The 12,095-nt window shown below is 45.2% G+C and overlaps 1 protein-coding gene across 6 annotated transcripts in view; it reads left to right on the top strand.

Moving 5' to 3' along the window:
* Positions 1-12,095, top strand: part of CUX1 (cut like homeobox 1) — a 226,429-nt gene that overhangs the window by 190,368 nt on the left and 23,966 nt on the right. For 5 of the 6 annotated variants that reach the window (XM_052688843.1, XM_052688844.1, XM_052688842.1 and 2 more), the window contains 2 exons: positions 4,086-4,274; positions 9,063-9,327. The exons of the other annotated variant lie outside the window; for it this stretch is intronic. In XM_052688843.1, the coding sequence (XP_052544803.1) occupies positions 4,086-4,274; positions 9,063-9,327 (454 nt within the window). The remainder of the gene's footprint in view (positions 1-4,085; positions 4,275-9,062; positions 9,328-12,095) is intronic. 6 annotated transcript variants of the gene reach the window in all.

Below are 12,095 nucleotides of genomic sequence, written 5' to 3'. Positions count from 1 at the left end.
GTCACATCTACTTAACAATATGTTCCCTTACCCTCACTGCCCTTAAGTGGTTCTGGCTCAGCAGCCAGGTACCAGTCCCACCTCCCTAAATACAGGCCAGCAGGCTGTCGAGAGGACAAAAACCCCCAAACCAGTGAGATCTCCTCTGGAGAAATGCAGATTTCCCCATGCTTGTAGGTTCAGGACACCAGCAGGGCAGGCAGAGAAGAGGAGCAGAGGAGGGCAGTGCGATTGCCAAGAGAGGTGCATCACATGGAAGTAGTGTGCCTTAGAGCTAGGAGGGTAAATTCAGACTCAGTTGAGGTGTATGTGAATCCTTAGGTAACTGCATGGGGTCATTCAGTTGTTCTGCTTTGAGACATGCAAAGCAAAGGCTGCTTTTGCTGCAGATGAGGTTTTGGGTATCAAATTAAGTGCAATATTGATATTTGGAATAGTCAGAGGAAGTAACACACGTGAGCAGGTAAAATCCACACTTAATACTGCCACAGTGCCTCTGAATCCCTGCTTCTTTGTACCTGTTTAACAACTGCTTCCCTCACAAGGCACTGGGAAGCTTGAAGGAGTCCTCTGAAATTCCTAGCTGGAAGGCAGGCAGGTTGCACCAGTGTTACCTGCACGTGCATTAGTGCTTAGCATGTATCCTTCCCACCTGCATGGAGAGATTCAGAAGAGATGTCTGAGACGGTGGAAAGGAATCATTCTCCATACATGCCAATCTCCCCCTGTTCAAGTATAACCTAAAAGATAAGTTTAGGTTTTGATTACTGATATTTCTATCAGAACGATTCCATCCATGTCATCTGAGCATGATGTCTGTGTCACTAAAAACTCCTTTATTTTAGTACATAAAGAAGCCTTTTTTTGGCTAGACACAGAATACAAGGTGTTGTTGTTCTAGATTTTACTAGGGTGGGGGAGGTTGCAAATTGTCATTAAATGTAATTGGGGAAGACAAAAAAAAATAGGCCCTGGTCCTGGGCATACCCTGCATGAGAGTGTGTTCCACTGAACCCAGCAGAATGACTGCTCATTCACATGGGGATAGGCTTGTTCAGTGGAGTTATGTACCAGACAAAGCCCCAGGTAAGAGTTTGCAGGCCTAAGCCTCTGCTTTTTGAGCAAAATACTGTTGAGTGCTGTGCCTGCTCTGGTGATCCAGGGAGGTTTGAAAAAGTATTTTTGTTTACATTTGCTTTGATGCCATTTTTACTTAGTCTTTTTTATTTCCCATGATTTTTGTTTTCCTACAGTGTGGCTGACAAGCCTAAAAAGCAGCAGAAGAGCCAGGAAATGTGCCCCAAACTCTGCATTAGGTGTGGAACCAGTTTCAATGTCTCCTTTTGTGCCCTCAGTGTGCTGCTGCACCACATTGACTTGGTGCACAGCTTTCTGTGTCTCAGGCCACAGGGCCTTGCCAACCTGTCTTAGGCAACTGCTGGTGGCCCAGTTCCAGCACCACTGGCCACTAAAGACCACGACTGTGTAAAAAACCATTCAGGGTGGCTCAGCAAACCAGACTTGAGTTTGGTGGGTCTCCCATCCCATGATTTTTAAGCATTCATTTTTAAGCATTCACTTGAAGCAGCAGACACCATTTTAGCAAATGATGATACAGCATTAACACTGGGATGCTGCTAGTCCTCTCAGCCCCAAGATCATGTTATCAGTGATTTCCTATTGGGCAACATCCAGCTTAGATAGCAAGGGAAGTGAATGCAGTGAGCTGCTGGAAGATTGCAGTATTGGGAATCATAGGATGATAGAGCCATTAAGGTTGGAAAAGACCTGCAAGATCACCAAGTCCAACCATCAGCCCATCACCACCATGCCCACTGTGTTGCAGAATGTTGCAGAGAGGTCCAGGACTAGCCCTGAAGCTGGCATAATAGGCAGGAGGTTGCATCCATGAGGAGCTACATCAGTGGGAAAGGCAGTAGACAAAAAGACAGAATTAACAGAAGTTTCAGGAAGCCCGTGCTTAAGAACACTTAGGTTATTAATAACACCGATGAAGATGGAGTATGGTGCACCTGCTGCCTCCTGAGAATGGTTTCTAACACATTCTCCATTAGCTCAGGAGCCTTTCAGGTGTTTTATGCTGTTCTGTATCCTAGGATACAGTAAGTGACACAAACATATTGAGCTTCTTCCTTAGCACCCAAAGAATCCAATGTTCTCTCCTCCCTTGGATTTTTAATTTCTAGGCTATGATCTGAAGGTCATTTCCTTCAGCAGCATTGCTCGTACCTTCCCTGGGATGCTCATCCCTGCCTTGTTTATGTTCCAGTATTCCCTCCTGGTGGCTGTACAGCAAACCATAGCAGCTGCCTGGGTCACAGGTGGCCATGACGCTCCTGGGGGGCTGCTGCGACCCACATCAGGTCCCACTGACTGCACAGCTCTGCATGGGTTGCAGTGCCCATGCCGGTGCCTGAGTGTGGGCTTAGGGAGCGTGGGAATGCCAGAGGGAAGTCATTTGCAGAGGCAGATGAAAAGGTGTTTAAAGCAGCTGTCTTGGCTCAAAAGTAGCTCTTTTAAAGGTAAATTGATGGGTTCTTCCTGATTTTTTTTTTAATGTAAAGGGAGAGAGCACGTTAACTCTGAAATACAAAATTAGCTCTGAATTACAGCTTTTTTTCTCATTTTCCTGTTGTTGAGTTGAAAGTTGAAAGACACTTAGGAAATTAAGTTCTGATCTTTGGTTTCTGTTCAGTCTGTAAGATCCATTTTGACGGTTTGTTCTGGAGGTGTGAGCTGACACTTCTGAACCCTGTCCTTGCTTCCCCTGTGCACCTTTCGTGGTCCCAGCTGCTGCCTTCCAAAGCCTTGCCCCAGTGCATCCTCATGGGCTGTGCTGCAGCTCCTGCCCCTTCCCTCCTTCGCACTTAGCTTGTGAAGTGAAAGAACTCACGAAGACAGAAGTCTTGGGGGAGGTGTAAAGCAGAGGGAGATCATGGAGTCCGGCACGGGGAGGGCTCTGTGGACCTGATATTTTCGTTGGTCCTTTACTGTCCCTCAGGATCTGCTGGTTGCCACTGGCTGATACTGCTGGCACTGCTGGCAAGTAGATACTGCTTTCTGCTGGAGTGAGGGGTTCAGAAACCAATGATCAGACACCAGAGCTCAGGGCCTCAACTTGAATGGGACAGGAAGATGTTTGGGTTAACTTGCAAGCCTGCGATAGCCTCGCTTCCACCAGAAGTACCCAGCAGTGACTCAGATGACTCCAGGCTCTGTCTTGTAACAAAAGCTGTTGCGTATTAGGGCAACTTAGCTTAGGGAGAATGCTGAAGAGAAGGCTGTTAGGAAACCAGCTGTCTGTTTGGGCTTGTGCTGCACAGGCATTTTCCAGTTCTCAGTAAGTGAGATCTTAAGCATGTAAAACCAGTGTTATTAATGTGCTTACAAATGCCTCACACTGAAAACCATTTTTAGTTTTTACCCTGCTAGACGATGGCATTTTAAAAGAAGTAAAAGTAATGATTAACCAGAAGCACTGTAGAAGCTGTAGAAACAGGAAAAACTGTTATGTTGTAAAATGTGATTATCCACAGCCACTAAAACACTGTTAGAGCACAACAGCCACTACAAGACAGAAAACATTTACATGCCTTTGAGGACATTTAGATGGCTGTTGCCGAATGGGTGCTGCATTGGTTTTGGTTCACTGATAGCTTGAAATGTTCGGATTGCCCTGCTGGAACAAAGCTGTTGCAGCACCTCTTGCATAAGAGCTGAGTAGCCTCACTGCTCTCACTGGTTGCCTGCTGAGCCAAAAGTTTGGTTTATTTTTAATCTCATTAATTTGGGGGTTGTTTTGCACACTGTTTCCACTGTGAGGTCCTTATCCCCAGAGGTGTTGAGTTCACATCCTTGTCATGCCAGATCTTAAGGATTAAATTAAAGCTCAATATTTACACCTTTAGTGGGTGGGGAGAGCTTTTATGCTTCTCAATCTTTCTTTCGGGTTTGCAAGCAATTTTGAAGTAAGAATAATTGATGAATGATCTTGTAGATGTGGTCTGTCTTTTTAGCTTGCCTTGTCTCTTAGTGAATTCATGCCGTTTTCAATTTCGTATCAGGTCAGCGTTTGTTTGGGGAGACAATCCTGGGGCTGACACAAGGCTCTGTCTCAGACCTGCTGGCTCGCCCGAAGCCCTGGCACAAGCTGAGTCTGAAGGGCCGGGAGCCCTTTGTCCGCATGCAGCTGTGGCTGAACGATCCCAACAACGTGGAGAAGCTGATGGATATGAAGCGAATGGAGAAAAAAGGTAACGTGGAGCAGAATGCTGAGTCATGCTCTCCTTTGTTTCAGAGATGACTGTGTTGTGTAACTCTCCGTAAAGAGCATAGAGGCAACATGGAGCCAGCAATACGAAGGGTGCTCAGACAGCTTTTTCTCAGCTTTATTTGATGCAAGCTCAAGCAGATACATCTCAGAAACAAACAAAGCAAAAAACAAAAAAAAAACAACCCTAACCATTCACCAGCTGTCATGAATTCGTTGCTGTATTCTCCTATAGATTAATTACTGAGGCCCTAGTGTATCACTGATAACTTGCCTTAGCAAATGAGAAATGTGAGTTGGGGAGCTGGCTTTGGGTTGTGAGTTAATGGCACTGCAGCTGCTCACAGATGTTGCGCTGAAAACCATGCTTTGATTCCTGAGAGAGCTTCTTGCCAGTCCTGCATGGATGGCCACTAAGAGGATACAAAAATGCAGCACTTATAAAAGGCTGTTTGAGAATAATAAGATCTGTGGCCCTCATAGGGGTGGGGAAGGTGACAGTGCTCACATGTGCTTGAGTAGAGCGGCTGTGTCATGAGCACACACCTGTGAGAGATTAACTTATTTTGCTCTCCTATGAGGAGCACATCTGACTAATCTCAGCCTACTGTGTGTATCTTAAATTCATTACTAGAAAACAGCAGTTATCCAGAGCCTGGTTTTGGTACATACATGTGATTTTAAAAGAGAAGCTCATAGGCTGCCATTACCAGCAGTTAACTGATTAATGATGTATCCATCTCTCAAGGCATCCCTTAATGATATTAGCTCAGACAGCATTAATCGTGTGCACTGAAAGCACTGCTGTTGACTGATGTCCTGAAAACATTAACACGTTTGATCAAGAACTTTGGGATTATATTAAAAATTACAGTCAAGGAGGTTCTGGGAAGAAGTGACCTTGTGTGCTTCTGGGAAGAAATTCAAATGCTCGTTACAGAAACCAGTGTGATGCGTGCAGGGCAGGATCTCACCTGAAGCTGTGTGTGATCTGCCACTGGGGGAGTGATCCAGAGGGGTTTCCCACTTCCAGTTGTAAAGGAGAGGGAGCCATGATGGTTTTTGCTGCATCAGAAATACAGCAGAGATAAAATTGTCAGCTGGGTGGATTTTTATAGCCTCCAAGAGGGTTTCAGCCGTAACGCAGGAAAATAAAATAAAAATAATTTGAAAGTAGTTCTGACAATATCCTTTCAGAACTGTTTTCTAAAGTGGATTCTTATCAAATGCTGTGCAATACATATGCTGTGTAGATGGCACCTGAACAGAGGGAGGGCTATAAATCATCTGAGTCTCTGTGCTGAGCTCCTGAACTGTGTCAGTGTTGGCCTCATCGCAGAGCACTCTGCTGTGAATTCAGCCCTTTATTTTCTGCAAAATCCTTTTCTTGCAGGTAAGGATCCTGCAATGTAACCTTTCAAATCGCACCAGAGCCACATGAAGAATTTAACTTCCCCTTAAGCTAATGTCGATGAAAGAACAATGCAACTGTGTCTGCTACCAGTAGAACATTATTATCAATTATTTCTCTTCCACAGTTTATTAGGAGACTAGATTGATAATTATGATAAAGCTGAGCTGCACATCTCTCCTTTTTCTCCTCCTGTTGTGCCAGTCTGACTTTTATGCCATAAATGCCCCTTTGTAAGAGATTCTGAAGCTTTGCAATGTACATTAAGTAACCTCATGGAGGAAGCTGGGGGTCACGCTCACTAGGCTGAGACACTCTGCACTGTGTTTTCTGCCAAGGAGGAGTTCATTCCCTTCCCTCCAACCTCCTGGTGTGTGTGCTGCTGGTAACGTCACACTCCTCACTGAACAGTACTGAAGCCTGCTGTCAGGAGAAAATTTAATTCCCTTTATTTCCCCATTATTTCACTTTTTAATAATCTTGTTCAATACTGCATAAGATAAAAATTATATTAAAAGGGGCTCTGTTTTACCTCAGTGGGCAGCTGCTAGCTCTGCTTCATCTGAGGCTGAGCACATGCTGGGGAGTCTGCCCGTAGGAGCACAGGGATGCTGGGCTGGCAACAGCAGGGGGAAGATGGAGGTAGTAAAACTGAGCAGATGGAGCTGGCCCTGACAGGTTGATCTCAGACTCACATCCAGACCTTTGCCCAAATAATGCGTGTGGTTTTTTTTCTTTAGTCTCCTGAGAAGTAGAGACCAATCACACACCAAAATCAAATGTCTTCAAACATCAGGTGTGTTTGCAATTTGGATTGCAGCTTGAGCCTCACTGTTTGCTGGAAATGTGCTCAGTGATCTCCTGATGTTGGCTACACACTACACATACGTTTAAAATCAGAACTAAAAAGGAAAAGCTGTTATAAAGTTTCCAGAGAACTTTGCTAAAACCTAAATACTAGTTCAGCATGTGGCCTCGTGCCAGGTTTGTGCCTCTGGCCCGATGGAAGGCACTGGAGGTGTTCAAGACCATGGGAGATGTGGCACTGAGGGATATGGTCAGGGGCATCGTGGCCTGGGTTGGGGTTGGACTTGATGATCTTAGAGGTCTTTTCCAACCGTAATGATTGTGTGATTCTGTTTGTTCTAATAATGTATTGTTCTCCAGAAATGGTTACGTCCTATCTGTGGGATTTCCTTTTCTTTCTTTTTATGTTAGAGGCTCTGGGCAGCCTGGTCTGGTGGTTGGCAGTTCTGCCCGTGGTGGGGGGGTTGAAACCAGATGATCACTGTGATCCTTTTCAACCCAGGCCGTTCTGTGATTCTATGAAATATGTACAATTGTAAAACTGGTTCCATTCACACAAGAAACCCAAATAAATCTTTGCACCTGTAGTGAGGTTAGGAGCACAGAGGTAGGCGCAGGGCACGGCGTTCTTCCCGAGCTGTCACAGCTGTGTGCTGTCTTTAGGAGCCTTCCTGGGAGCTCTGAGCTGCCATAAATGCCATCCTTTGGAGGGCAGGGAGAGATGCAGAACGTACCATCACCTGACCAAACTGCAGCACCTCCAGCTGGAGATAGCCTGCACGATTCTGACATCTTCCACACCAGGGTCTGTTTTGTCTCATGGCCTCCCTTAAGTTGCTGCACACTGCTGAAGGAGTAGAGGCTCTTTTGGTTGTGTTGTCAAACTAGACAAGGGAACCTTGTGTATAGTTTGCATATCAGTACAAGTTTGGAACAACATCTGGGAGTCTTTGAAATCGAAGGCATTAAGTGTACCTGCAATCACTTCACAGTGAGTGGAACAACTTAAGTAGGTGATTTTTAATGAAGTTTGTTGAAAAATAATAATAAAAAAGGAAACAAAAAAAAATTTTTGTAATAGTTCCTTCAAGCAGACGCAGCACGGCATCGTGGCAGAGTGATGGATCATTAGCAACTCACGCTCTGTTCCGTATCAGTGATCTTACACAGTAGGCAATCCACAGGTAATCTGTCATATTCATAAGAACAAAGTGAGGGCCATGCAGATACCCCCAAAGGTTACAGAGCACATTCAAAATTCGCTTCAACAAAAGTAAGACGCTGTGTAAAAAGGTCCCAGTGGACACAGCTCTGTGTAGAGGACAGGATGGTGGTACCCACTGGAGGCAGAAGGCCTCGCCAGACCTTCAGGGTTGGCGTGCGTGAGAAAGGCTCTCAGCATTTCAGTTGGTTTGATTGCATCGGATTTCCCTTCTTTGTGCACCCTCAAAATAAAGGCAGAGCTGTGCAGAGAAAGAATTTATTTTTTTCTTTTGAATAATTTGGTTTCTGGCCGGCGTGACCTGCCCTGCATTGCTCCCTGGCTCCAATCAGTGCTGCTGCCTACTGGAGATTTACTGCCTGCCTGATTGATGTCGGGCTGCTGTAAGCTGGAACAGAATAGGCAAGGTTATCAAATTGCAGCTCCTGAATACCTAAACTCTTAAATATCTAGAAGGTATTTAACAGAGCATTAAATATTTTATTCACAAGATTCATCTATACCTGCAGTTTTCAACCTCCTCATTAGCAATGCTTGTGCATGGTGCTGCCAGGTACAGTAAATCCCACCTGCCTTTGCCCAGTGTAAATCCATCAAGACGGTGACAGCATTTGCTGGGACTCTCCTTGCAGGATTTTTCAGGATAATTCAGTCCCTGTTGGGGAGGAGTTGGCGGTGGCTCACAGCCCCGGAGCTGCAGCAGCGCAGCGAGAGTTATTACAAGTACAGGCATCTTTAAAAGAGCCTTGTATAGGGGAGGAGGATGCTGTGGGCTGTTTTCCTTTCATAACCTGTCACTGCTCTAGCAAAAATGTGGAAGAGAAAGCAGCAAACGGCGGGTGGGTGCGCAGCCCCTCGCTGGGATGCCTGGGCTCCGGGCGCCATCGTGTGTTGGAGATGGAGCTCTGGCTGCCTGCAGCTCCCACTGTGCTGACTGAGAGACCTGAAGTGTTAGAGAAACCCTCGTGTTTAACAACCAGAGCCGTTTAGGCTCTTAGTAACTGTGCTGTGATGGTGCTTACGTGGAAGTTCATCACCCCTGAAATTGTGAATTTAAAGCACATCCTGCTGTCTGACCACTGTTACTCACATATCCACTGAAAGAGCAGAAAACTCAGGCACGTTTCCAGTCGATTCACCCTCTTTCCTTTCCTTCTATCTTGTTTTTCTGTCTCTTGCATCTTCCCCACAATTGCTTCCCTCCTGTTCCCCCCGCACAGCCCATCCGTGCAGCCTCAGCCTGTCACCTCCGCGTTTATCCCGCAGCTTGTACGTTCATTGATTTTGCATTTGTATTCAGCCGGGGCTGATCCCATGTGCCTCTCTTTCAGCCTACATGAAGCGGCGACACAGCTCTGTGAGCGACAGTCAGTCGTGTGAGTCCTCCTCCACTGGAATCGACTACAGCCAGGGTGCCAGCCCACAGCCACAGCACCAGCTGAAGAAGCCCCGGGTGGTGCTGGCACCAGAAGAGAAGGAAGCTCTGAAACGAGCCTACCAGCAAAAGCCATACCCATCACCAAAAACCATTGAGGAACTGGCTACGCAGCTCAACTTGAAAACCAGCACCGTGATCAACTGGTTCCACAATTACAGGTAGGAGGTCTCCCCCTCATAAAGGATTTATTTTATTTGCTTTGGCCGGGTGCTGCTTTCTTGCAGCACGTGGTGTTCTGCTAGCGTTTAGTGGTTGTACAAAGTGAACGGTTTTGACAGCGGGGAGGTTCTGACTAACTGCAATGCCAATGCTCCAGCCTAATTTTAAGTCATCCCTGAGGATGAGCAATCTTCACATACTGATGTAAGCAGAGCTTTTAGGCAGAAAGTCTTGCTTTTGGGATGGGCATTGATCTAGAGATGTCCACTGCTGTGCTGAATATTTATAAAGCCTGTTGCAGTAAGCAAGGCTGGTCTTCTTTACTTGCATATGTATAAACAGACATGCTCACATGTATGTACACATAGGTGTGTGTTGTACATTTTATACCTTGGTAGGGATTGCTTAGAAGTGTCCTCTACTGGATGGCATCAGAATTACAGTGCTTCATCATGCGTCTTTGCAGAATAAGAGCAAAAAATAGGTTTTCTTCTATGTCTTGGGTCACTGAGCTCACAAAATAGACATGATGCGTGCTGGAAGCTCTGCAGTCACAAAGGACAGAGAACTGATAACCTGAAGTCACATGTTGCCACAGACTTATTTCATTATTATGATTAAATCACTGAGTGCTGTTGAGATGAAATTTGATGTTGGGCTGTTCAGTTCCTTTTTCTTATTAAAGGGAACCTTCTCCACATTTGGAGAATTGAAGGAGGTTTTGGCCTAGAGACTCCAATAAAAAGAAACAATGCTGGAATGGCGTGTAAGAATTAGAAGGATTTGGATAAACATATTTTCAGCTGTGTTTAGGATTGGGAATCTTAATTAGTGCAGCAGACTTTTCTCCGAGAATTTGTTCTAATGAATATTAAACAGGTACAGTTAAGACACCAGATTTAATGCCATTCTGCTCCTTCACTCGGAGCCAGTAATGTTCCTAATTATTCTAACAGCAGCTTGCTAAACTTGTTTGTTTTTAGAAAACTGCTAACATTTAAAGGGTATTTTCCACTTTAGCCCTTCTCAGCTTTTCACAGGCAAGTTGCTGAAGCAGAAGAAGCACGGTTTAATGAGATATCTCAGAAATATTATGTACAATAGTAAAATAATGTTTATAGTAAACAATATAAAATTTAAAAATTATAACCAGCCAGTAATCATATTTACACTGAATTTCATTGACTTGAATTCGCTACAGATGCAGCCTCTTTCACTGCTCAGTTCTCCAAATACAGGCCTCTATTCCAGTTCCCACTTCTAGGCAATTATACACCAGTTGGAGGAATGCCTATGAAAATATGTTCCCTTCGGCCTGACAGCAAAATGTGCTGTTCTCACTTAGGCAGATGAGTGCGGGAGCACTGGTGGCATGTGTCATCTTCCTCATTATCATCAGATCTCCTGTTCAGGCGTGCTGTGAGAAAGCGTGACAAGTCATGATTGATCGGCGTGTTTGGCCACACCAGGCCGTACGTCGACGTAGGCTCGGTGCTGACAGCTGTATACAAAATAAAGATGCATCAACAAGGTGCTGTAAGCTGGTGGGTAGCACGAGCCTCACAGCACGGAGTGGTCTGGACCTGTTCCCAGATGTGCTGCTGCTGAGTCCGTAGGACTTTAAAGAGAAGCTGCGAGCCTGTTTGGAGCAGCACTGAAAATCAAATCATGTGCCTGTTCCATTCCTTCAACAGTAACCTTCTTAGCTTTCATGCATGAAGTACTCCTAAAACATTTGCAGGACGTCACCAAAAAATACAGTTTAGGAGTTCTCCTAGGGAACAGAATCTTCCTGTTCTGCAGCTCATGTGTTACCACTAATTGAGAGATTTTTCATCTTCTTCAGGCCATGCGATTTTGTTTATCTCCTTTATTCTCCTCCCTCTTCTTTTTACACTGAAGAGCCTTCATACAGAAGCAGTTCCACACCTCGGACCATCTAGCTGTTCTGTAACATTAGTTTTTTCCTTAAAGAACATTTTTCAGGGAGGGACCGATTAGGACACATTAGTCTTGCTGTCTCTTGGGAATGTGGTTGCAGTGATGCTTCCTTTGGGATTCAGCTCAACACTCACTTTCCAGAGATGGCTGCTACAACAGAATCTGGCTTTTTGCCTACCAGGTGGGAAGTCAGCAGTAGCATTTATTTGCCACAGCAGAAGAAACTTCAAAAAAAAGTCCTCAGCAGGCAAAGGAGTAATTCACTTCAAAATAGAAATAAATAGGTATAAGGGATTTTGCTGTGTTTGCAAACTTGTTCCAGACTTCTGCTTTGCATCTGTACCAACTGCAGAGCTCTGGGAACAGCAAAAATAAGAATATACCTTGAATTAAGACTTGCATTAGTGAAGCCCTGTAAGTAGCATCAGAGTCTGATGCTCCATTGTCTTAGGAACTGCAAAAGAGAGCAGGAGGTGGGAATTGCTATCCATCTTCACATGGGGGCACTGGCATCTCTCCCTGCCCTCCAATGGATAGCATTTACGGCAGCTCAGAATATTTTGAGTTACACTGATGAATGCCAACAGGATGTGGTGTTGTCAAGGACAGCACCATAGGGATTTAGTACTAAGTTAATCTGGAGCCAGATGAGATTCCAGGAGCAATGCATGGGGTGTGAATTCCACAGACTTTGAACCTGTGTTCTATAGGATTGTGGTCAGGTATTCAGTGAGCATGTTGTCATTCTCTGTCCTGCTGGAGCTGAGGTATTTCAAAACCTGTGCAGGCAGGAAGCTCTTACTCTTTCCTCTCCGGACTTGGGAAA

The sequence above is a fragment of the Tympanuchus pallidicinctus genome, unplaced genomic scaffold (assembly GCF_026119805.1).
Source record: "Tympanuchus pallidicinctus isolate F22 unplaced genomic scaffold, pur_lepc_1.0 scaffold24, whole genome shotgun sequence".
NCBI classification, from domain to species: domain Eukaryota; kingdom Metazoa; phylum Chordata; class Aves; order Galliformes; family Phasianidae; genus Tympanuchus; species Tympanuchus pallidicinctus.
Note: the sequence above shows the minus strand (reverse complement) of the source record. Positions and strands in the feature narration are given on the sequence as shown.